Here is a 25743-nt window from a genome sequence, read left to right on the forward strand (position 1 = left end):
CTCTGTCTCCATAAGTGGGAGAAGCTGCAGATGACGGCGAGCGAGAGGAGGAAGATCATGTGCTCGGTCACGTTTCACATCATCGCCATCACCTGCGTGGTGTGGTCTCTTTATGTCCTCATTGACAGGACGGCAGAGGAGATCAAACTAGGTCAGCCCAGAATATCACTTTACTGTCTACTGTAGAGCACAGTCAATCTCTTGCTGTCTACCATTGTGCAATGTCTGTTTATGATTTATTTTTCCGCAATGATTATTTGACCTTCTGTACAGCACTTTGGTCAACAATGGATGTTTTTAAACGTGCTCTATAAATAAATATTGATTGATGTCACATATACACAGATAACACTCACATACTGTACTCATTCTAACACAAACATCTCATCTTCCTAGTTAAAGTCAGCCCCATAAACCCACCACTGGTTTCACGGCAGCCATGTTTGTGTGTGAAAGTTCACGGCAGCCATGTTTGTAGTCTTTTCACTGTAAAACATGGTCAAGCCTAGTTGTGTACCATCTACATTAATAGATAACTGATGACATTTACTGTAAGTTGTAAAGTTAGTCTGGGTTCAGATATTTTGTTGTGGGTTTGTTCAGGCTGTTATTCCAGTGATTGACAGGGAGGCCAGTGGGTGTGAATCAAGCACCTCTGACTGATGGTTAAATCAATATCTCACTGGTTATCAAAGGTGAGGCAGGGGCCTGAGAGACTCTACAGAGTTGGCATGGGAGAGATTGGGATGTGAACGTGATCGATGTCCGGTTTGAAATGTATTCTTTTGATGTTCTGATATATAATGAAAGTGTGTGTGTGTGTGTATTGCTGGTGTGTACAGGCAAGTACAGAAAAAGATGTATAGATGAGAGTATATAGTTCTATACAGATTGGAGAGCAGGTGGGTGGAAGAATTAGCCAAATATGATCAAAGTCATTGTTGATTTTGTACACATGTAATATATTCATGTCTTCCATTTAAATATACTAGCATGGATCAATATCCCATATCTCCATAACTCAACTGTCCACTTTGTTAAATACTACATTCGACTATTTAGATGCAGCTAGGACAATCAGTGCATGCTGAATCTCATTCTGTGCAGTGTAAATGAGATCATTCATCTTCTATCTTTTTTCTATCTTTCTTTATCTGTCTGCCTCTTTCTGCCTGTTTGTCTTTGGTAATACATGATAATGACACTCTCTTCACCCATGCAGCCGGAAGAATCCCAGGTAAACCTTTGACCTTTCCCCTTTGAAGTCCTTGACCTTTCACATATAATTTCCTGTGAAATCAAATTTAAGGTTAATCACATTTCGACAGGCCCCTCCTCTTTGTTAAGGATTAAATTGGTTTATTGTCAGGTCTGCCTTGTCAGGTCTGAACAGATTGTCAGGTTTGAACCTTGAAACGACGACCATTGCGCCATTTGCACCCTGGGTCCCAGATGTATTTGCTGTTGTCGTAACTTTCAGCTCTTTTAAAAACAGTCGTGCTAGGCCGGGATTTATATAAAGTCATGATGCAACATAACTAGTCAACTAGTTTATGCTAGAAAGTGAGAATACAGTCTGTCTACCTTGTATACAGGGTCGGACTGGCCGTTGGGAGAATCGGGAGATTTCCCGAACGGCCGGTCAAACGGCTGCGGCATAATGCAAAAAATCTATATGTATAATAATAATAATAACACACAGTCGTGGGCCGGTCTGCATTTCAAAGTCCCGGGACGTTTTTTCAGTCCCAGTTCAGACCTGCTTGTATACCTGTAACAATTGAGTTTGTGTATGGCCCTGAACCATGTTATAAATACAAGAACATTTCGAATGCTCCTGGCCAATTCAGCAACTCTAAAAGATCCTGTCTTTTTGCTTTTTGCATGCTCTCCAGCGATCAAACACAATGAAAATGCAATGACATAGCATTAAACCTAGAGCTTTCTCATGCCAGAACGAATAGAGTGATGACCACTATTAAGCAGAGATCCCTTGTTTATCATCTGCAGGCTGCCTTCCCACTTCTTATTCCTATTAAATGATAAATTTTCCTGTTGCAATGATGCTGTTGCGGTGGGTTGGAAAAAGCTTCCCTTTTTTATTTGAACCCCCCTTGTTGTGAATCAAATGTAAATATGTAAATGATAAGTGTAATATGCTGAATATTGTGTGGCCCTACGGTAGCTCCCAGAATGACGCATATAACAGGCATGTCGTATTTTTTGTAGAATTTGTGTAAAGTGTCACTATGTCACAGGGAAGACTAAGCCATGATGCTGAAAAGTGAAAACCTGAAAAATGAAAGCCTCACACCAAGGGCAGAAGAATATAATTGTCTTACACTGATATAATGAATGTAGTACATTTTATATGCAACCCATGTGACACACTGTGTTTGATTTATCCATAGGCTCAAGAGGCTACTATAAAGTTTTTGAACTTACGGATTGATAAAACAGTACACTTAAAAATGCAATATTTTATTTCTATGGTGTTTCTCTAATGTCAGTCATTGCGCAACTTTGTGTTTTACCCTTCAAAAGATTGTACGTCTTAAGTACAGTACGTAATGTATTTATAGTTTTTCTGTGGTGTGTTTTAGAGTTTTAAAGGTGTGTTGCTGTCTCTTCTTTCCTCTCTGCAGGGATTCTAGAATGGCCTTTCTGGACCAAGCTGGTGGTGGTGGCCATTGGCTTCACAGGTGGACTGGTCTTCATGTATGTGCAGTGTAAAGTCTACATTCAGCTATGGAGGAGACTCAAAGCCTACAACCGGGTCATATACGTCCAGAACCGTCCAGAGACGTGTAAAAAGTTGGTGTTTGAGAAGCCCCCCCTTATGGAGCCTAGTCTGGAGAACAAGGAGGCACTGGTCCCCACTCAGTCAGACACAAACTCCTCCCAGTATACAGAGACAGAGGACTATAGCATGGAGGTGCTCCACGTCTGACCACACCCTGCTCTGCTCTGCTCTGCTCCACCATACAACTCGCCTGGACCTTTGCTCCCCCAACCACCCTGACCCCTTACTCCTCCCCACATACAAAGACAGCCAACAACATTGTAGAAAGGAAGTATTTGTCTATCTACTGTAGAATGATCTCCCCCCAACAAATACACACACACACTGAGGCAGGATGTCAGTGTGATACAGTGTGTAAGAACAACAAACCCAGGCTCCCTGAGGATGACCCAGTGTCACCATAAGTCCTAACCACTTTCCCAAGACAATGTTAATGAGACTTTTTTAAACTGATGGAGACTCTCATGTACTCCTCCACTCCCCCCCCCCCCCTCCTCCCCCCACACCTCTTGGAGAACAGGACTCTCACTCTGAGACCAATGGACTCATACTTGTCTCTGGAGGTTTCAATGTTTCTATTGCGTTGTTTGTTGGTTTGTTTGTTTGTTAGTTTGTATGACTTTCTGTGAGTCGTGAGCTTAACTACCATGGATCCATGGGGCGAATTGGTGGATCTGTAGAACATTCCAACTACTGCCATTGTACTGCTGTGGACCCGGAACCCATCCAGCCATTGCCCTGGGTCCGTCTGCACTGGCCTGGATATGAAACTGGTCAGACCCTGGTCCACACATCAAAGCACTTTTTAATTTCCAGTAACCCTCTCTCAGTTTCTTTTTTATTAGGAACCAAGTCCTTTATAGTTTACATAGGAAGCAACATGTACTGTATAAACAAACAAACAAAAAAAGTTATGTTTTCTCTGCCCACAATTAAAAAGTACATACATAGACACAGACAGAGATCATTTAGATGATCAAAAAAAGGACTTTGAGAAAAGCAATGTCTTGATTCTGTCTCGATTAAATGATTGTCCCTATGTAGAAGGGAAAGTACTGTTCAATAGATGTATGGCTGGGTATCCAGGTAACCCTGTGATCTGTAAACCTTAATTGAAAAAAAAAGTATAACATGGTCTCTCACCCAACACCATCATTATTCATTCCCCAAGTCTGAACCATATGAACCTATGGACGCTTTGAGAATGTAAACTTTTTGAACCATTTTGTACCCGACACAGAAAAATTGCTAGATAATCTCTGTGTCAGTATCATAATAAGACCATTTGGAAAATGAAACAACTGTGTTTTTTCTATTGTGCGAATGATACATTACTTTTGGTATGGTATTACGTGTGCAGTTTTAATATCTGTTCATTTGTTTGCTTAATCACGGGATATGCCTGGAGAAACCCACAGCTCTCTATTCTTAGACAAGCCTTTCATCCCACTCCAGCTGTTGTAGAATGGTCTTAATGACTTCACCTGCAGGTTAATTCTCATTCCAACTAGCAGAAGGTGGTCATTATGTACGCTATCTTCTTATTTCTGTGCAGAGATTTATATATCAATTATATACAGGACATTGTTTTCTTTTATACAGTTTATTAAGTTATTCATTTAGCAGAAACTTTTATCCAAAGCAACTTTGACCAGATTTTAACCAGAAACCTCTTGATCTGCAGTCAAATGCCACCGATCTATACCATCCCCAATATTCAGTGTGTTATAATATTAGAATTTGTTAAGGTACTTTATGTTGTACATGTTTCTTTTGCCTGCTCCAATTGAGATAGAAATAGAGGGGTTGAGATGTGAGGCTGACACCTGATACTGGAGTTGATACCTCAACCCTGATACAGCATGCATATTTCAGTTGAGCATAAGTCTCTGTTGCACTGAAAGGCTCCTCTTTAATTTCCCGATTGTCATTTGATTGGCTGTTTACTTTTTTACATCTGGCTTAATATACTTTTGATTTGACACTTTTTTGTTACTCATGTTTCATGTCCTAGTTGAGAGAAAATCAAACAGTTTCTAAGGCCGAAGTCTAAACCTAGGCAGCAGAAATTTTTGAATTTAGTTTAAGAATCATAATGTTCCTTGTCAGCGCCAAATATTTGTTCGTATCGGATCAGCATAATTTGACAATCTCGCATTCACGCTGCACAGAGACAAAACATGTTTATTTTTCTAACCACTTTAGGACAAGGATACAGAACGGGAACATGCTGTCTCTTTGGCTAGGTTTCAGATGTAAGAGCATTCTGGGTGATTAAAAGGTCTGGAGAGCCCTCTGCTGTTCAGTAGGTGAAAGTGCTTTCTGAGGGAAGGAGTTGTGGATTTCTCCAGGTTAAGTGTTCTGGGCTTACAGTCTGTTGTAAGTGATTTTGTAAATGTGGGAGCACAGCAATGCCAGGCACTTGTTGAGCCTCACAACCATTCCAGCAAAACAAGTTTTTAAAAGTGTCTTTGATATCAGTGTACAATGTGAACTACAGTGATCCAATGGCAACATACCTGACACTTGTATTACAGCGATAACTTAATAATTTCTCAATATTGCTTTCTGTGTTTGTGTAACGTAAAGCCCCATGATGATCTTGTCTTGAGAGTTGTAGTTTTGAGAATCATGGGTGATCAAGACCTCTGAACTTCAAAACACATGCTAGACAGATAAAGTGCAATTACTCTTTTGTTGACCTGTTCAATTCCATAGTAATTTACTGTTGGTGTTTATGCTCCAGACCACACTCTGGTTACATGATGATTAATTCCAAATTGATGTATCATATTTATTTTACAGAGAAAAGTAAACACATGATTAGTTCACTTCAAACCCCCAAATCGTAATTTTATGCAAATAACGCTACAAACTTATTTCCACACATGAATTTCACTTTTGCACTTTTTTTCTCACCTTTTCCAGCAGATCTAGATGTGGGACAATGTGTATTACAAAAGGAGACTGTAATACAGTAAGAATTAGATTGTACCTTACCTTGGCATTATATTGATGGCAGTTGCTGCTGTACTGTATATGGACCTATCCTGTGTTTCCTGCATTTCCTTTTAGTTGGCAAGATTACTGCACATCCCCTAATTTTTCACTGAAAATCAGCCAGCCAGCCATGATTCAGCACTGCTTTTAGTTGACGCTATAAGTTCAGCACATGAGGGGATTAATTCATGTACTGTGGATTTGTTTTTGTTTTTTATCAATAGGAGCTGGCACCTTCAATGGTCCTTTAGGTTTAAATTAATAACTTTTTACATCTTGACTGATCCTCTGAATTTTCCCGTCACATTATGCTTGCTGTCTCAAGTCACAAACAGTCCCCTCTCCTAACAACGTTTTTCATGTGTTATTTGCATAAAACTACAGTGCTTTACTACTGAATGGACTTGAACATATGACTGTTGGCCCTTCTTTATAATATCATTCCACACATTTGTCTGTGAATTTACTTTTAAATAGTAACTGTAAAACATTTGGTAAGCAGTACTTATGTTTTTAAAATATTGATGTGTTTTGATTTGTTTCATTTCCCATGTTTGAACAAAGTATGTAGAATGAAAAACCAACCAAATAAAAATGAAGTAAACTTTTAAAGGGTTTGTGATTATGACCTTTATTGTTATCACAGTGTAATAATGATAAGCTGCATTCAAAGCAATAGTAATCCAACACCAATGTATCACTACCAACCTATACTCTACTAGTCCGCAGGTATGATCGCTAGTTGTGTTAACGCAATTATTGTTAAAAAAACGAAATAGCAATAGAATATATGAACCAGTTATACATACAAAGGGATTTTCCATGTTGTCCTCTATAAAATCAGACATCTTACATAGTTGGTATTTGACTTTTTTGTATTGAGATTAACATTTTAGCAAGTTTTTTTGTTGTTGTTGACAACAGATGCTGTAAATATATATATATATATATATATATATATAAACTGAAAGAGCATGCAGAGGCTTCACTTTCTGTAAATCATTTTTCTTTTCAAATTTTTAAGCATGAAAGCAAAACCATCCATAGAATTCTCTCCAAACAGTTGGCAGATATAAAAAGGAAAGAGATGTGATAGATGATAATGAAAGGAGGGAAAAAAAGGAAATCTCTCCAGGCTCTCTTCGGTCTCCTCTCTCTCAGACAGCAACACTGCAAGGGATTTTGTCAGGTGACAGGTAGTAGTAAGGCAGCTTCTTCCCCTCATTCCGCCTCTTGATGGTGCTGGTGATGTCTGCCAGTCTCTTTCTGAAGGCCTTCATGGCGTCTTTTACAGGCTTCTCTATGAAGTGCTCGTCAGTGTACATGCCCAGGTATACCTGCAGGGGACAGCAGACCCAAAGTCACTTGGAGTTGGGAGATAGTACTAGAATAATGGCAATAACTGGCACACTATACATGCCTGGGCTGCCAATCCACCAACAGTGACAGAGTGTTTTTGTGTGTGTACCTCATTCTCCTGGAACTGACTAAGGGCCCAGACAGCCCCCAGGTGCCAGCAGGAACGCCCACGGTCGGGAAGACTGTCGATGATCAGCTGCACGTCTGCCACGCCCTTCTTGGATGGTGGGGGTTTCCGCATGGTAGAGGGGGAGTTGGGTATCCAGGAACACCAGTCATACTGAAGCACACAGGAGACGGACATGAACACACACTACACAGTCATTGTGGTTGGTAAAAATCCAGTGTGAACGGTCACAGTCAAAAGATTCAATTTGAACAAGGCTGGTTGGTTTCAAGTCCATAATACCTGTCCAAAATTGACAGCAGCATGTTGGGCCGAGGAAGTAAAGATGATGGCAGTCAGGTACTCTATTAGCTCGTTGCGAGTCTTCAGGGACTTTGGAAACTCTGCACACAAGGTATGGAAGCAGTCAGGTAGGACAGAAACAATGAAAGTCGCCAAAAGACAGACCTTCCACTGTGGCAATTAACGTCTGGCAACATGATATTACACAATCCATAGTGGACAACTGCATGTAAACCACTCTTGCAAAGTGTTCTTGTGAGATGTGTGAAGCTTTTGGACTGATCTGCTCCCACACTCATTTGCTCCCACACAACGTGTGGGAGCAAATGAGGAGTGCTTTGGAAATTGCAGACAAACATCATCAGACAATATAACTCCTTGTCAATCTCAAAGCTAATACTAACCACAGCTGTCAAAATCCTGCATGCCGAAGCTACACACGTCTTTGACAAAGGCCTGGATCTCCTCATCCTTCTGCACCTTCTCGTCACTGTCGTAGTAGATATCAACTACATCTGATACAAAACTGGGAAACAGTTTTTTTTGTTTACATTTTAGTATTGATGACCCCACAAATTCAAAGTCCTCCATGAGGAAATACAAGCAGAACTACACACATACACACGCACAAACATACCTCTTGATGGCCTCCCACACAGCGTTGCCATCATCTCGATAGAAGTAGAAGGGTAGTTCTTCCTGGCTCTCCACGCCCCTGGCTTTGATTTCATCAGGGAAACACAGAGACTTATAGGTGAATGACTTCATGGCCCTCTGGATCATTTCAACATGGCCGCCACCACCTGTTCCATTGGCCTGGAGCAGAGAGATAAACACATCATAATTACAAGACAATCAGAGTTCCACATCAGTCACAGACACATATATTGCCGGCTTCATCCCTCTTGGTTTAGCACAGTGCACAGAAACTCCAAACTCACTATTCCCTTACCTTGTCAAAGATGCCACTTTCACAAATGAGCTGCTCTCTAGCCTTGGTGTTGATGGCGATAGTAAATCTCACATGAGGAAGAATAAGCTGGAGGAAAGATCACATTACATTTTCTGTCAACCAATTAACCAACCAACCAATGACAATAAAACAATACATCGACAAGTATCACTTCAGCAAAAATAAATCAACTTAAAATAAACTGTATGCGAGGAGTGTAGCTACCTTGTACACTGGGTGGACACAGGGGAGCTGTCGGAACATGGCGATGCCAAATACTTCGGAAATTAGGTGTGTCCTCAACAGGTGTGTGACTGTCTGGTGGGTGTGAAAGTCTGAAGAGCGTGCCCATATCTTAGCCAGCATCCAGTCATACTGGCCATCACTGGGCAGGAAGATGGGGCTGTCCTCTCCTGGGGTTTGACCCAGCTTGGAGAGGAAGAGGAAGACAATGATTAAAAGAAGGAAGAGAAGGAAGGGGAAGAGGATGATGAGCAGGAAGAGTCATGGTAAATTAAGATGAATGAGGAGTGAAAGCAAAAATAACACATTTAATGTACTGTGCATACAGAAATGTATCTATTAAGTTGTTTTATTGTGCATACTATAGTACTGTACCTGTATGGCCAGTGGCATGACCTTGTTCTGTACGTTCTTATAGAGCAGAACAATTGAAGCTGCTATGTGCTGCGGAGTACAAGGGTCTGTGCTGTTGGCAGTGATGCCCTCCAGGATTTCATAATCCGCTATGTAGATGTTGCCTGCCTGAAATAAAGACACCTATTCAAGAAACATCCCTCTGCATGTGTGTGTGTGTGTGTGTGGCATGTGTTGGTGTCTACCTGTATCTCCTGTTCTAAGGTAAGGTCTCTCTCTAGACAGTCTTCGACCATTTCGTGGGTGACAGGGAACTTCTCTGGCAGCTTGGAACATTTTCGGATTATCACAGGGTTGCAGCCATTCAAATACTGGTAGCCGAACATAAAGTCCTCTTTCCAGTGCTGCATCACATACTCTGGAAATTAAAGGGACTTGGTTTGAGGTTCAGAAGGAAAAACACCACGCCACAACTCCTCACATTTCTTAATTTACTTCTGTATCAGTAACTGGTCGACCTGTCCGTGTTGTCATGTTCTCACAAACCACGCCCTCCTCCCCTTTTTCTTTCCCAAGTTCTATCTGGCAAACCCCAGGGATCAGCTCACTTCCAGTCATTCAGAGTCCCATGCCTGGATACACCTTTCATCAATGTGTTGTGTTATCCATGTATTTATTTATCTTTCATTCATGAATACTTTGACTCTGTAAATCTACTATATACACTTGCAGTGGTCTTTGTCATCAGGGGCCTAGAGACCTTTCTTGTTAGAAGTGAATGTCAAGATTGCTAGCGTAACATACACTTGGAATGATCTGTCATTCTTGACGAAAGTCTTAGGTTGTGAGTGTGTAGACCAGGGTCAAAGATCATCAGAGCTGATGTTATCAGGGGTCAAAGACAATGATATTCACTGGTTCCAGCAAACCACCAGCTTCCTTTGGCAACAGTCACCATTATAGGATATTATATAGGACCATCCTGAATGTGCGTTTGGGGTCCACCAGATTAAATGCTGGTCAACCAGAAAAGTCTCTTCGATACATTTTGCACTTCTTAGGTTGTGAGTTTTTTAGAGGGCCATGTTATCAGGGTGTCAAAGAAGATGCTGTTGTAAGGGAGCGGAGGCACACCTGAGATAGTGTTTTTTATCCTCACGAAGATGGCCTCAAAATCACCAAGATCCCTCCAGGAAGACTGGAACATGTGCATGAACTGGTTGACACACAGGTTCTCTATCCTGCCAGAAGAGAAGAGAAGTCATGGTAAGTACTATCCTTCTTTTTCAGTCCTTTCAGTACAAGATCCTTTTACAATACAATGAACACACTGAAGATAATCGTATAGATTTACTCAGAGGCTGTGTTTTAAAGCTTTGCATGACATGTTGATAGTATGCTGAGTCACCAATTCATCTGCACCAAATCAAGCAACCTCAAACCGTTACTAATTTCTCAACCATAGCTAGTCCAATCAAACCGCAAAACATTTCCTCCAGTTCACTATCAGTCTGCTTCGCTGATGCTGTAAGGTATGACTGACCTCCTCTGCAATTGCAAAACTCTCTTTGCAAGATGATAGAGATGGCTGTCTTTGTTATGAGGTTTCATGATTTTGTGTTCTGTTTTTAGCAACATTACCATATATTCGGATCAAATCCCATTACAGATCCTGAAGGAAATTCAATTTAATATAAGACATCATTTACTAAAAGTACTCTGCAAAGGTCAGTGTAATTTGGGGCCAAGCAGCGAAGCTCACTGGCACACACACAGGACAGTGTCCTGAGTCTTTTCACCAAGTTTCATGTCTGCACCTCGAGCACTCTAGCACCACCAATTGGTCATTTGCAATTAGCGTTTTGGCTATTAGCTGTTAATGTGTTTGCCTTAAAGGGGTCATTGATTGCAGAACCGAATTTACCTTGTCACAGTTGAATAACGACAGTTCAGTGGGTAAAATGGACATACAGTGAATCCAAAAGTCCATTGACACCTCTTTCCTATGCAAATCTCACAATAAAAAAATGTAGCTGTAAAACGGTAGGTTTGGCTCTGGTCTGTACCTTTGTCACGCCCCAAAATTTGCTGTGCGCTGCTCTGTGTAGCCGACTTCCACGGAATTACAAAGAAGAACGTTTTTCAAGGATATTGAAAATGGACTACGGTCGTAAATGCAGTGTTCCAGCCTGTACAGGGAATGCTGAAACTTTTTAGAGTCTTCCCAAGGATCCAAACACTCGACGGGCTGTGATGTTTGTCTATGAGAAGACCCCTGTGCAGTTCGACCCTCAATTACACATTTGCTGGAACCATTTCACCGAGGACAGTTTTGAAAACCTGGGACAATGTAAAGCAGGATTTGCTATGAAGCTGTTGCTGAAAAAAGGTGCTGTTCCGACCTTATGTTCATCACAGCCGCAAGCTGTAGTATGATGTTGTCGCTAACAGTTATTAGCAATGCTAACGAATCCTGCCTGTATCGGTAGAATGTGTGATGATTTAGTTTACTGGCAATGGGGCTAACATTATTTAATGGTCCTGACTCTGTTTCATTCAAATAAATAACCTGTGTTGTCATGTAAATCTACAATTCATGATGCATGTTTGTCCAGATCTATTTTTCAGCAAGATAGCTAGAGCTAACTGAAGCTGAGTTGAATCACGATAGTTTGTTTGCTAAGCTGTAGTGCTAGCTAACATTACCCACCTAAGTCGATCCTGTTTGCTTCGACAATAGATTTATTTGTAAGTTTTTATTTCAAGTCTCCACCTTCGATGTTTCAGTGAGTGCTGTTGGCCGTGTTACTCTTTGCTCCGCAGCTTCACTCGTTGTAGACCAACCAATCAGCGCGCAGCTGATCTATATATTCATGAGCATACCATAAAAGGAGAAAACCTAGCGTTTTTTCCCGGGACAAATTCACTTGAAGCATCAGGGGGCATAGAACAGCACCCGGGCCATTTTCAGCCCAACCAATGTTACATACCCTATTCGGAGACCTTAAGGAACAGTGTGAAATACCCCAAAAACCCAGTCAATCACCCCTTTAAAAAAGTAATCATTGTGTCTTGTGATATCTTGTGAGATCCCAAGGTTGAGACAATCAGGTTGAGACAGTTGAGGCGCCCATCATTTTGGATTGCGTTGAAAGACTGAATTTTTTTCATTATGTTCACAATTTCACAGTTTCAAATGTTGTCCAATGCTCACCAGATTTGGCACAGATGATCTTCAGACCAAGCCCCACAAAGTTATCAGATTAGTAATAATTTGTCTGTCACAGCCAAAGTCAGTGCTGAAGCCGCCAAACAGGAAGTGAGGTCATATCTCAGCAACGCTTTGATGCATTGACACCAAACTTGGTATGAGAACTTATAAACCAATTCTGAGGATGTCCAAAAGTCATTTGACCTCTGGGAAGTACTGCAGTGAGCAAATCCCTACACAGGATGTGAGTTTAGTTAATAACACAAAACTTCCAATCAGAGCTTTCAGCCAAGCTTTAAACATGATCAGATCATGATGCCATGGTGACTCTGCTCTGCTGGACTTCTTGGCACTCATTGATGCTTGCAGCTATATTTTCCCATAAGTTTCCCTGTCAAAGCATATCCTACTGTAGGGTTAGGGTTGTGTCATATTCAAAGTATCTGGACCACTGATGAAATGCCTTTGAGACAAAACGTGTTTGTATTTAGGCTTGAGGTTGCACAGAACACATGCAAATGATCCTTGTAAATAATACAATGACTTGTGTATTCCCCAGACCAAGATAGACTGATGGAAACCGTGTATTAGCTTGACTTAAATCCACTCACTGGCTTACCCCAGACAGCCCATCTACTCACATTGTACTTTTAGTCTTCATTTTAAAAAGTTTGCACTTACGCCTTAGTGTAGTTGAGAACAAAGTCCACTCCCTTCTCGCTGTCAAACTGGATATCCCTGGGTAGCTCACTGTGCTTGTTAGCATCTATGCTCATAGGAATGCCTGGCTGCCACTCCTTCCATCTGGAAACAAACATAACACTCAGTACCAGCACCATAGTCACACCGCAGTTACAGTTCAACGGCAGGCAATGTGAAACTGGTTGAGGATACACAAGTTCAATAAACCAAATACTTGCCTGTAGGTTTTCTGTCTGGTCTCAAGCTCTTTGCGTCGGTGTTGCTTTGCCAGCCTGGTTTTGTCATCTTGGGGGAGGCGTGCTGAAAAATATGTGACTTTCTAACTAACTGTGTCATGTTGGGGAAACAGACAGACCAAAAGTTAAACAGACAGCAGTGCCGGTCCTTGCTATCGGCGACATAGGCAGCTGCCTAGGGCGGCTGGAAGAGGGGGGGGGGTATGTAAACCTTGCCTCGGGCACCAAATGTGCTAGGACCAGCACTGATAGACAGACATGTACCTCGTCCATCTCTGAGCACCACCTCCTTGTCGTCCACCAGCCAGCGGAAGCAAGGGAACTCCACATAGTCTCCAGAGGGGGTTTTCACTGTCACGTACTTACAGTACCAGTCGTCCTGCACCCAGTACTTGTTCTTCTCGAGCTTCACCACCTCCAGCTCTCCCAGATCCTCACTGACATTCACATCATAGGAGTCAACCTGCAAAGGAACCAGCATCACTTGCACTATGGGCTACACACACAGTTTTATCACGTATATACTTCAGAATTCCATGAAGACGTGGTTGAAAATCGACTACTCTAAATCGTCTTTTTCTTTCTCAAACACAGTATTTGAATTCTGCTCGAGGTCAAGGGGAGGGTGCACTTAACATGCCCCCTCCCTAACATGCACTTAAAAGTGTGGCGCAAGATTCTGGATTCTAAACACAGGAATGGAGTGAGTAAAGGTGTATTGTAGACGAAAGGGTGGAAGTATCATTGCATGATAATATTAAGCCTCAGAGGAACTGAATTTATGATCTACAGCTCACATTTAAAATTCCCATTTCTAGAGCAAAGCATAAAATGTTTCATTATATCTGTGGCTGGTGACTGCTCCAGATCACAGACCTCCAAAGCAACGTTTTCCTGTTGCCATTGTCAACCTTTTTTGATGCCCCGTATACTTTCTGACTGTGTAGGACATTTAGCATGATCCAACCCCTGGCTTAATCAGTAACCTTAGAGGTTCCTCTTTCTCCGAAAAAAATTTACCCTGCTGAAAATGAACTAGATTCTGCTGCTTGAATCGCTTCTTTATCCATTGGTCATATTATACATTCTTGACAGTGATAGAAAAATACTAATTACAATCAATAGTACTTACAGCCCCTCTTTCGAAGTCGTTGTAGAGGGGTTTGTCCAGTAAAGACCTCTCACTGCAGCCCTCTGTTCCCACCAAGGTAATGTATATGTAATCGTCGGTTCCTGCAAACCATTGGCTCCCTGTGGCAACAGTGACAGTGTAGGATGGCATCTTTGGTGTGTGTGTGTGCGCGCAAGTAAAGATGATCCAAAAGCTTAAGGGTTGGTGAACCATCAAAGTATGTGACCCTCCACTAGTCTGTCTTTCTCAAAATGCACGCATAGATTTCCGCTTTGTTTGTTCCTCTCTCTCTCTTTCTCTCTCTCCCTCTCTCTCTCGTTCTAATCTCTTTATCTTTTTGGTCTCACCCTGTTTCTTTTTGACAGACACATACACTGGGTCCTACTCTTAATGACTCACAATGACTCAATGACTTATGGGTTTTATGCCTTCTCATAAATACACACTCTAAATGCATAACATTTACATTTAGTCATTTAGCAGACGCTCTTATCCAGTGCGACTTACAGTAAGTACAGGGACATTCCCCCGAGGCAAGTAGGGTGAAGTGCCTTGCTCAAGGACACAACGTCATTTTACACAGCCGGGAATCGAACCAGCGACCTTCTGATTACTAGCCCGATTCTCTAACCGCTCAGCCACCTGACTCCCTCAACATGCAATATCTAATAGCTGTGACATGGTCGTACATATATCCGCACTCCCTCTCATGTGATATTTCTTTTGTTCAACAGTTCTACATGCGCCATTTATTAGTTGGCAGTGATAATGATTTGTTTGTTTATTTAATAATATATTTGGCCTCGTAGCTATGACAGCTGTGGTGATATTCAGCAATAATGCACAAGCCTCTCGTGATATTGCTTAAATATAGACTTGTGGAAATGCTGCCTAGTGCAGAGGGTGGGCAGACATTATGGCTTGCTCCAGTCTTACCAACACTTTTACCAGTCACTAATTCAAATAAGCCAGTGATATCAGACAACAGCAGGGACTGTTTCCTTGGATCAGCATAACAAATGCAAATTAATTCCCACCAGTGAGTAGGCCTACTGAGTAGACAAACAAGACATCACATGTGTATGTTTCTCACACTTTAGCATTGAGTAAGATCCAAGATGAGGTCTCTGCTTAGGTTTTTTTCAGTTTTTTTTTAATGGCCACACACTAGCCGAGACAAAGGGAAATAGACCTGACCAAAGGAGGAAACACAACAGCATCTGTTGACTGTGGCGCAACAGCACACACACACACACACAAAAGGGAGTGTAGCTTCTTCTTTGACCACTTTTGCTGTTTAGGGAACCCACATGCAATTTGTAGGTCCGCTAGTCTTTACAACATTAGATTTGTAATTGGGTTTCACCACTGGGTTTGGAAAGAATACCGGAGGCCTGTTCCATAAAGCAAATTTACCGAATAAGCCATATTTATGTCAGGGAAAGTAACTGACATAAGCCTGGCTCATTCAGTAAACTGCTTTATTGAACAGGCACCAAGTTATCAGAAAGACTGATGCTGACAACATGCATCTGACAATAAAAGCTTTGAACTTTCAGAATGTTTTCAATTTTTTTCACTCTAGCTTCCTTGCTGATGACGAATGAAACATCCTGTAAGATAACGTTACCATCTCTGCTAGTAGGAATGGTGGTCTCTGTGATGTTATTTTTGTTATATATTTTTTGCACATGGCCAGAAGCCTGTCTTGCTTTCAGGGTCCAGTATACAAAAAAAACTGTCCTGAAGCCCTTTTGTGATTTGATAACACCAAAATATAATTAGTCCTTTACAATTTGCTATTAGGCTAAACAATTTAGTGCAGAAAATATGGAAAACGTGCTTCATGACTTCAAGATGACTGTCCGTCGTTGTTCCCAAGATAGAAAGGTCAAATATTGCCACTTCTATGTAGGCTCTCCAAAGTTGAAAGACCTTTTGCAAAATTCTGATAGCTATATTTGTCATGAAACATGCTTTCATCAACCATTAAGGTGGGTTGTACACTAGGAATGTGATCTAGTTCAGATATTCTTAACTTTTTTTGTAAACATGGCTTGAATGATAGGGAAATATTTAATATATTTTTTATAATTCAGATTTGTACAATTTATAAAAGGACAGAAGGCCAAAAAGATATTTTAAAGCAAAGGTTAAAAAAACATGGTAAAACAGAAAGGCCTTTACTTTGTCAGTAGTTCCCATAACGAAAAATAATTTCCCTTTTCAGAAAAACTAAAACTTTCCTTCCTGACAAACATATTGACTATAACAATGCATGGTTAAATGGTAAATAGACCTTGAAGAAGGATACTTCATATCCACTTTCAGGTTACAATTAGCAGCATGAAGATGTGATCTCTTTGTGTTACAGCATAAATTTAGGGCCAAAGAAATAAATAGAATCAAATGTATAATGAAATATCTCTGTTATATCAATAGCATCCACTACAACAGAAACTGAAAACGCAGTTGTGTCGAGATCCAGAAGTATCTAATTCTGTTAAATGACAATTTTATGTTCATACTTTCTGAACACAACCTTGGTTTGTATTCACTTAAACAATTGTTTTAAGATAGTCAAGACAAAACAAGAACATGAAAGTACAGCAGTTGAGTACCGGTATACAAATATAAGAGGCAAAGTTGAGAGAAAGAGCGTGCAAGGGTAAACATCTCATTGGCACTGTGTATCACTGTTCCAAAAATCACTGTCAAGATGATCACAACGTAATGTTATGTACTTGACTGAGGTTTAAACCAAAATATCCATTTTGGTTTGTGTCAACTGCTGTTAATCTCCAGTTCTTGCCTAAATTACCAACATTGTGGAGTGTATTCCTCTCCTTGTATGCTATCCCCCTTTGCTAATAGAAAACCTGAACAGGAAAAGCACAGCCTATGTGGTAGAGGACTAAGGAGTAAGAAAGGCAACAACACAACTCTGCAGAGACTGATGTGCAAATGTTATCTAATCTTTCTTTGGCTAAAAAAACACTACTTCACCATCAAGTAAAGTACACAAGCATACAGTGAAGGAAATGTCTGTGCTACTGCTTATACACATTGTTACATACGGTCAGATGAGTGATTATATCTGTACTGACATCAAGACTTCAGTACAGCGATCCATATCCAGTTTAGATGTATGATACTGTGGCGTAAACGTGACACATTTGACGCACTACTGCCAACCAGTGGACAAATCAAATACATTCAAATTTTTCATCAAAAAATAAGCAAAAGTTGCACATTCAAGTGCACATTCCTCCAGGTTAAATTAGTCATTATTAGACTGGAACAACTTCTTAACACATCTCATTTCTGATTAACTTGTTCCTGTCTCTTAAAAAAAAACCTGTTCCATGTCACAGCTTTACCTGAATGGACAATAAACTTGTAAGCTACACAACCACTGTCATAATGTACAGATGTAGATAATGTACACACCATTACAGCAGAATCATCATACAGTTAGGCCTAATGTAAAACTACATTTCCATACCTCTTACCACAGGACAGCTTATCTTTCCCTGACTTTCAGATCCGCCTCTCAGTTGCCTGGGAGCCAAACCCCAAATCATGCTAATGACAACGTTGTATTGGCAAGAGCTGTAACCAGCCAGCCAGCAACCAGGAAACTCCCATAATGAAGAGTCGTTCACATTGCAGTAAATGTGTGACATCCTTCTACAGCTAGTCGTTCATTGGCTCATCTAATAGGCATTGGACCCCAAACTTATACCACAGAAAGGACACACAATTACCTGAAATATACGATACCCCATGACAGAACTCTTAAGTGCTACTCTTAAATGCTACTTTTGTTAAAACATCAAGATATAGTAAGCATTACATTTTGGAAAATAAGAATTCTAATGTCTGGTTATTAAACAATAGACAAGACATTGACCTTCGACATCAGTTTCATAACTGATATGAGGTAAAGGTGATTAAGCCTGGGTCAGGTCCCATTTCTCTATGACACTGCTGGGTGCCTAAGGCAGATTGGCCAGTGTGATCTCTAATGCCATTGGCAGTGGCTGGGTAGATTACATAATCAAGTTGTGGCATTGGCCAACAACACTGTCAGGGAACACAGAATTTCTTCAAGCCACCCCCCCTGAGCAGGAAATGCCATTGCCCCTTGTATCCATGGGGACAGTTGCAGTGGTGGTTGTGTGAAGCCAAACCACAGGCTGGGCAGTTGAGAAATATGTTTCTCAGAGAGGTGGAGTCACAAAGGCCAAACCTCCCCGGAGCAAGGACACTGGAGGTGGATAGTAGGCTGGGACCCTCAGCACAGTAGAGCTATGGGTCTGAGGAACAACGGTAAGCTGTATGGAGCTGGGGGGATGAAGGACTGGGCTAGTTGAGGTGGAGAACCTGCTTCATAAACTCGTAGGTGGTGAAGGCCACAGCCTGAGAGGGCACACATCGGATGTAGTTGAGAGACAAGCCTCGGTAAAGACCCTTCTTGACCCCATATTGCTGGTGCACATACTTAAGAGTCTTGATCAGAGTGCTGTTATGGAAGACAAAGAGAGAAAAAAGTTATTTTTGTGCAACCTCAAAATATATTTGGGAGCATTTGTGCCAGTGCAAATAATCATTATGGCGCAACATGAACAGAGGATCTTAAACTGTTCCCAACTAAGAAGTGTTGGATTTCAAAGTAAGGGGGTGCCACTCACCGACATTTCTCTGAGTCAGGAAGCACTGTTCCTAACTGCATCCTCCTCCTGGCAACGTCAAGAGGGTAACTAGAAGTAGAGGGTATAGTGAGATTTACTGTTGAACCTCAAATTCAAGTCACTTGATCAATGCCTGAACTTACGATATGGTTTGAGCGATGGCCCCGGCCACGCCTCCACACAGAAGGTTGATGTGGGTCTTCAGCACCAAGACCTCAGGGTTGTCTGAAGATGGCCGGCCCAGTAGCTCTGGGAAGTGGGCCAGACCCAGGCTCTTTAGAGTTCCAAATGTAAAGAACGAAAAGCCTGAACAACAACAACAAAAAAAGAGGCAGGGGGAAATAAGAGAGAAATAATCACCTTTGACTTCTGTACACTAGTTCTACGCCTGTATCCCCCGATTGCTGACTCACCTGCGTATGGAGCCATGCCTATGAGGGTGGGGATCAAACCCCTGTAGAACCCAGGGATTCCCCCTTCCTGCCATTGGACAAAAGACCACACATTACATCCAGACATAATGTGTTTTCTCAAAGACATGTAATCTAGAGGTGACATAGCCTGCCTCTAGTCATGTTGGTACCTTCAGGTATATGGTCTGAAAGGCGTTGCCAATGCCCGTATAGCGGTGATGCCCTTTCACCTGGAACGCTAGCCTGGCGCGGATCACATCGAGAGGGTAGGTGCAGATCACTGCGGTCATACCTGTGACAAACACACACAAGAAAGAGCACACAAAACATAAAATAACTGATTTACTCACATCTAATGAATTTAGCATACATTTTGTCCAACACGACGTACAAACAATGCATGTAGAAAGTACAGCAGAAGATCAAGGATCAGAAGTGTATTTCTACAGTAGGGATGAAATGGTTACCGGTTTTAACGATAAACTATGGTTACATTCCAGATGGTTAATATTACTGTTCCAAAATTGTATCATCTTTAAATCTGTTTGATTACCGCAAAATACAAATTCACGCTAAATACTGTCCAACATCAACCAAAGTTAGCAACAGTAGGGTAGACAGGTATGTAAAGCTGGGTGTTCCCCTGCCCTCACCTCTCATATGCTAAAATCTGGAGTCTACTTGATGAGTCTCACACCTCATTGTGTAACTTCCTGTAGCTTTTACTTGGATAAATAAAGGTCAAAAAAGCATTGCTAGTCATGTGTTGAAAAGTGTTATTGGTTGTTCTTGGGTATAAATGGAATTATTCTGTGGATTCTTAATCTCCTGAGGGCTTCACCTCAGCTCTGGCTTCTCCTATCCCTTCCTCACCTCTTACATTTACATTTAGTCATTTAGCAGACGCTCTAATCCAGAGCGATTTACAGTAAGTACAGGGACATTCTCCCTGAGGCAAGTAGGGTGAAGTGCCTTGCCCAAGGACACAACGTCATTTCGCACGGCCAGGAATCAAACCAGCAACCTTCTGATTACTAGCCCCGACTCCCTAACCGCTCAGCCATCTGACCCCCCTTAATCTTCCTTTTCTCTTTGATTTACAATAATCCTGGTACAGTAGGTAAGATTTAACATCATTCTGTAATAGAGCCTGACCGATAAAGGATTTTTAAGGGCGATACCGATACAAATATTTGGTGATTTAAAAATCAGATATTCCGATATAAAAAAATATTTTAAAAATGCAGAAACGCGTAACAAGTAACAGTAGTTATTTGTAGTTTACATTTAGTCACTTTGAGCAGAAGTTCTTATCCAGAGCGACTAAGTACAGGGACATACCCCGAGGCAAGTAGGGGTGCCTTAAGTGCCTTCCCAAGGACACAACGTCATTTGACATGGCCAGAAATCGAACCAGCAACCTTCTGATTAATAGCCCGATTCCCTAACTGCTCAGCCATCTGACTCCTGCTATTATTTCCTCACTAAAACAATATGTTAATGCAGTTTCTGATAAATAAAATGTATAAAAATACAAACTTAAGATATGAAACTTAAAGTCCTTTGAACAAAAACACAAAAAAACAAAAACAAACATTAATATTCATTTATCGGCCATTATAAATGCCGATACCGATAGTTTGGAAAATGCCCAATATCGGCCGATACTATTGGCCCGCCGATAAATCGGTCGGGCTCTATTCTGTAACATGTTTGCCTCATGTTATGCTGTAACTTTCTAGTTGGCGCCGAAAATGGCTGCCTAGGTAGGCTCTCCTGCCAAAGTAAATTCCTTGTCTGTGCAAACTTTCATGGCGAATAAAAAACCCATTCTTTGTCATTTATTTCATTTATTTGTAATGTTATTAAATATCTATTTCATTCAACCTGACTTTGACCATTCTTGCTCTGATTTAACCCATAGAGTCAAACAACTGTAATTCTATTGGTATTGGCATTATTTGATTAACGTTTATACACTGTTCGGTTTCCCCTCTTCCTTTACACCTAGGGGAATAGTTTTGGTTGTTTGGCCAATATTAAACCCCCTACAGTTACGCAAACCTTTTCTCTACAGCTGAACATTGGCACAAGGTAACAACAAACTATTGAATAGAAAGTTCAGAAAGCCTGTTTTGGCCAGTGTTGCATAAAACACTGTTTCTCTGGATGGCACTGGAATTTTCAGATCCACCTCTCTTTTTTTGTGACTTTTTTTTACTGCTTTTGCAACCTTGGATAGAAGGTTGGCACCATCAGGAGACATATTCTACAAAATATGTATTCTTCAATCTTCACAATAATGTATTTGTTTTTGAAAAATCAAGTAGAATCATGTGGTTGAAAATCCCATAGGAATCTGAACATTCTATTCATAAAAGTGCACATATCTCTCACAAAAATACATGCATACAGGATGTTAGGCCAGCAGAAACCCTACTCTTTATGAAGAAGTAAATAGACATACAATCAATGCTGTTCATTGATTTGTAAAAAAAACTAAACAATGTTTTGTTATTTTAATGTCAACACCTGCACATTGAATTTGTTTACATATGGTTGTATTGTTCTTGCATGCACATTGCTTTACTTGTGTTGCTTTTATATGCACATCGGATTTATTTAGCCTACTTAAGGTTGTGTTCATTTATGGCAGGGCCATGGCCACACGGTGCCATCTTTAATGTTAATGTTCCAATTCCAATGTTTATGCACACACAAAAAGTGCACAATGCTGCAAAATGTATTTGTTGTTTGATGGTTTTCCACATGCATTTTGGTGAAATTATTTCAGTGAGTGTATCAGTAGTTTTTGGACTTTTCCAGCATTACGTCGATAACACTGATAACCGTGATCATTTTGGTCACTCACTATCATTGTGATATAACATTTTCATACCCTTTCAACCATATTTTACAGTATTTTGGTAGTCAAGAGTCAAGGAACAGTCTGTATTTACTAGCCACATCACAAAGTAACGACATCTCAGTTACTAGGTGCCATATATGAATGATCTACAACTATTGTAGATCAAGTTATAAGTATCAACATCGGTGTCACTGTGTTATGATTAAACAAAATCCCCATAGTGTAAGGACCATAAAGTTGATAAGTTACGTTTTCCCTGTCAAGCTAGGGTGTGGCAAGTTAGTACTGTGAGAACCATATCAGGGAAGCACCAAAGTGAACAACAGTTTATCAGTGTGAGAAAGATTACCTGCCATGGATCCTGCCATGAGCCGGTGGATGTGTCCAGAGATCCCCAACTGTTTACTGAGCCACTGGAAACAACAGGTAATACATCAGCTATTAGTAGACAAAGAGCGAAGGTCATTTGCCATCTTGACCAATGTATGGTCTTTATATGTGCTGTGAAGCAATTTACCATAACACATCAATCTTCTTGATAAAGCTGCAATAGGTAACATAAAATAAATTCAAATGTGAGAACCAGAGGCCCCAATTCTTGTCTGTTGTTCTGCACTTTCCTCCTTTGCCTCATTGACTAACACAACATGTGTGTAGGACACCCAAGTCATAGTTAAGTGCCACTTAACCAAAAGAGCAATGCTATTTGAAAATTGAAGATTTACCTTTTTGTAGTTGTCAAAGGCCATAAACTGAATGGCTCCATAGGGGAATATCCTAACCATCATAGCTCCATTGCCTTTGTACAGGCCCAGGTAGCCCTCTTTTTTTGGCACAGCTCGGAGTGTAGCGACCACTCCTGATAGAGGAAAATATAGATCAGTTTCTTTAGCAGATCAGAGTCAGTAATCTCGTATTGACAGGGATTTATAGTCTTCCTTACCAAGGTCTTTATAGTGGGGGTTATGAGCCTGTAGTAAAATCTTGACTCTGTCCAGGGGAGCAATAGTCGATTTGGCACAGCATCCTGCAACCCCTACACAAATCAGGCAGTTACAGAAATTATATGAGCAGAGCTGATATGACCATAGCAGCAACTTAAAAATGTAAAGCAGGTCTCACCTCCAGCTACAAAGGAGCGGACCCAGTAGTAGTCTCTCTGAGCAGAGTTAGGGATCTGAGGCCGACCAGGTGTGGACACTGCTGCCTCCGTTGCCATTCTCTTGATTCAGTGATCAAATTTACCTACATCTGTGTCTACACAGCAAAATATGAGGAAGAAAATGGGGATACCTAGTTAAAGTTCCAAAACCAATAACCATCAGATAAAATGGGTAGCATTAGCAGCAAGTTGCACAGAGCGCAGTCCTTACAACATCTCATGCAGCTTCGGCTGAAAGGGCAATGATATGCTGTGCTTATGTCACAGACATGTTCACTAAACATCACAACTCGAAAAGCAAATATCCAGGCTACTTTAACAAACAGATTGTCTTTCTGGTGTCTGTGTCGTGATCATTCAGTCTGTGGCAGAGCAAGATGTTGATGCAGCTGATGTCAGATAATTGCTAGATTTGATAGACAGCTGATTGTACCAGATAGCTTAACGCGAGAACAACCTTCAGATAATTGATATATTCGCTAAATTTGATCTAATTCATATTATCGAAGTCCTAATAGCCATCTTACCAAATGCAAGGTCAACAACTGTTTTGCAACGAAACCGTGACTGGTTAGCTAGCTAGCTAGCTGAGCTAGCAGTCTGTGACAGCTCGGTCGCTTCCTGCATCTCCAAGCATGTAAACAAATAGGGTGGCCACCGGCAGCAAGTTAAATTCTCGCTATTTCGGTGGGTTATCTTGCCCGTTATCTACAGAAATAATCAGAAAAACAAAGGTTTAAACTGGGCTAATGTACCACATGCGTTTCATGATTCCAAACCACTTTCGTGTCCTTCATAATTCGAGTCCAACAGTCGCACAATAATGACGTGACGAATGACTGCTGCAGTGACGTCACTCCTGCTGTTAACCTGATCAGAGATATACCTGATTACCTAGGATCCGTTTTTTTTTAATCAGATAGGGGGAATGTGGGCTGATTCGGAACTGATTCTGAACAAAATAATGAGGGCAAATTCTCACCGGCATTCACCTTCTGAAATATATTCAGATTATTTTTCATCAATAAAGGACTACGCACTAAGGACCTTTTGGGGTAGCGCAGCCAATGTTTTATTGACAGTTAATTAACATTTTAGTCTAAACATAGGGTATATTGAGCATTGCTTGTATACAAATATGTTGTTAAGCATTGATTGTTTCCAAACATATTTTGGCAAGGTTTAAGATATATAGTTTTGGAAATATGGACTATTCGACGATTGAAAATCCATTTCAGGTTTTTCGTGTGACACATCGCAGCCGACAACTTGGCTCGAGACCGTAGGTCGGGTCTGGGTAGAGGGAGCAGACTATGGAGAGTGGGTTGCTGCCCTGAATGGATTGACATAAGAGGGATTTACCTTTGGATGGCTGTTGCACTGCAAATGTCTATAGGCGTGTGTAACAGTATTACGATTTGATTTATAACGAAATGTTGGATTGTGACAAATGAATTCGTGTTGTCACCTACTAACTCGCTGTATTTGCCGCGGAAGGGAACCAGTAAGAATCAGCATTTTCTCAGAGGAGTGGAGTATTATTAGGAGTTCAGACCTTGCAACTGTCTTTCTGGTATGTGAAAAATGTTAGCTGACTTTTAAATAAACGCGTTAATAATACGATACAAACCGAAAATCACACATTTCCGGATTCAATTTAAAGCCACCCCATGCCACGAGTGTCGGCTCCCTTTGGTATTACGGTCAAGTGCAAAGAGTAGGCCCTAATAGTCAGCGAATGCTTATTACATTGTCATTATTCGCCTGTCGAAATGTATCGTTGGCTATAGGCTATTAGCTAACAGAGTAATCGACCTCCTGTCATTATGTCTACACCCTTGGCTTAAGTTAAGAGTTGGGGTAGACATTAATATTTAATAGTGTTCACAACCCAATTTAATTTGGCGAACCATTACAAAAAACATTTCTTAACATTAGCCTACCTGTTGCCGAAGGATTTGACATAACAGGTTGTTGTTTTTTATTTAGGTGTTTTGTGTTGGTTGCGTTTACTTTACTAGGTTACCTAAATGAAACGGCCCAAAGCCAATCCCTTCCCTTAAAGAAACATGTTGCCTATAGCTGTCTGTACTGAGGAAAAGAAGAAGGAAGTACATATTGTCTGTATCAGCAATTTTACATGCGATATTAATCTAGTTCCCATATATACCAATATCATATTTTAATTGTCATAATTACATAGT

The 25743-nt window shown here is 40.9% G+C and overlaps 4 protein-coding genes across 13 annotated transcripts in view; 2 read left to right on the forward strand and 2 right to left on the reverse strand.

Moving 5' to 3' along the window:
* Positions 1–6430, forward strand: part of marchf8 (membrane-associated ring finger (C3HC4) 8) — a 64494-nt gene extending 58064 nt beyond the window's left edge. For 4 of the 7 annotated variants that reach the window (XR_009930614.1, XR_009930613.1, XR_009930617.1 and 1 more), the window contains 4 exons: positions 16–151; positions 1223–1237; positions 2646–4810; positions 4845–6430. Coding sequence is in view for 1 of the 7 variants with exons in the window: in XM_062463317.1 (XP_062319301.1) it covers positions 16–151; positions 1223–1237; positions 2646–2950 (456 nt within the window). In the remaining 6 variants the exon portion in view is untranslated. Of the gene's footprint in view, positions 1–15; positions 152–1222; positions 1238–2645 lie in introns of all 7 variants that reach the window. The other 3 variants (XR_009930615.1, XR_009930618.1, XM_062463317.1) reach the window with 3 other exon arrangements.
* alox5a (arachidonate 5-lipoxygenase a) lies at positions 6415–14639 on the reverse strand. Its single transcript, XM_062463316.1, has 14 exons — positions 14402–14639; positions 13534–13732; positions 13252–13333; positions 13013–13135; positions 10255–10361; positions 9366–9538; positions 9142–9288; positions 8749–8952; positions 8524–8610; positions 8209–8387; positions 7976–8097; positions 7572–7672; positions 7272–7442; positions 6415–7140 (listed from the first exon to the last, which is right to left on the reverse strand). The coding sequence occupies exons 1-14, from the start codon at positions 14612–14614 to the stop codon at positions 6961–6963; spliced, it is 2088 nt and encodes a 695-aa protein (XP_062319300.1). The 5' UTR covers positions 14615–14639; the 3' UTR covers positions 6415–6960.
* Positions 14640–16873: 2234 nt separating this feature from the next.
* Positions 16874–25560, reverse strand: slc25a16 (solute carrier family 25 member 16). 3 transcript variants are annotated; one of them, XM_062463324.1, is made up of 10 exons: positions 25483–25560; positions 23500–23634; positions 23321–23413; positions 23103–23236; positions 22727–22790; positions 19679–19800; positions 19509–19575; positions 19239–19401; positions 19096–19164; positions 16874–18926 (listed from the first exon to the last, which is right to left on the reverse strand). In XM_062463324.1, exons 2-10 carry the CDS (start codon positions 23594–23596, stop codon positions 18770–18772), a joined length of 966 nt encoding a protein of 321 aa, XP_062319308.1. In that variant the 5' UTR covers positions 23597–23634; positions 25483–25560; the 3' UTR covers positions 16874–18769. The 3 variants fall into 3 exon arrangements, with proteins under 3 accessions (XP_062319308.1, XP_062319306.1, XP_062319307.1); XM_062463322.1 differs by lacking the exon at positions 25483–25560 and adding an exon at positions 24067–24351; XM_062463323.1 differs by lacking the exon at positions 25483–25560 and adding an exon at positions 24295–24350.
* tet1 (tet methylcytosine dioxygenase 1) overlaps positions 24667–25743 on the forward strand; it is a 32460-nt gene continuing 31383 nt past the window's right edge. The window contains exon 1 of one of the 2 annotated variants that reach the window (XM_062463320.1): positions 24667–25043. The gene's annotated coding sequence lies outside the window, so the exon portion shown is untranslated. Of the gene's footprint in view, positions 25113–25743 lie in introns of both variants that reach the window. The other variant, XM_062463319.1, reaches the window with a different exon arrangement.

The sequence above is a fragment of the Osmerus eperlanus genome, chromosome 6, assembly GCF_963692335.1.
Source record: "Osmerus eperlanus chromosome 6, fOsmEpe2.1, whole genome shotgun sequence".
NCBI lineage: Eukaryota > Metazoa > Chordata > Actinopteri > Osmeriformes > Osmeridae > Osmerus > Osmerus eperlanus.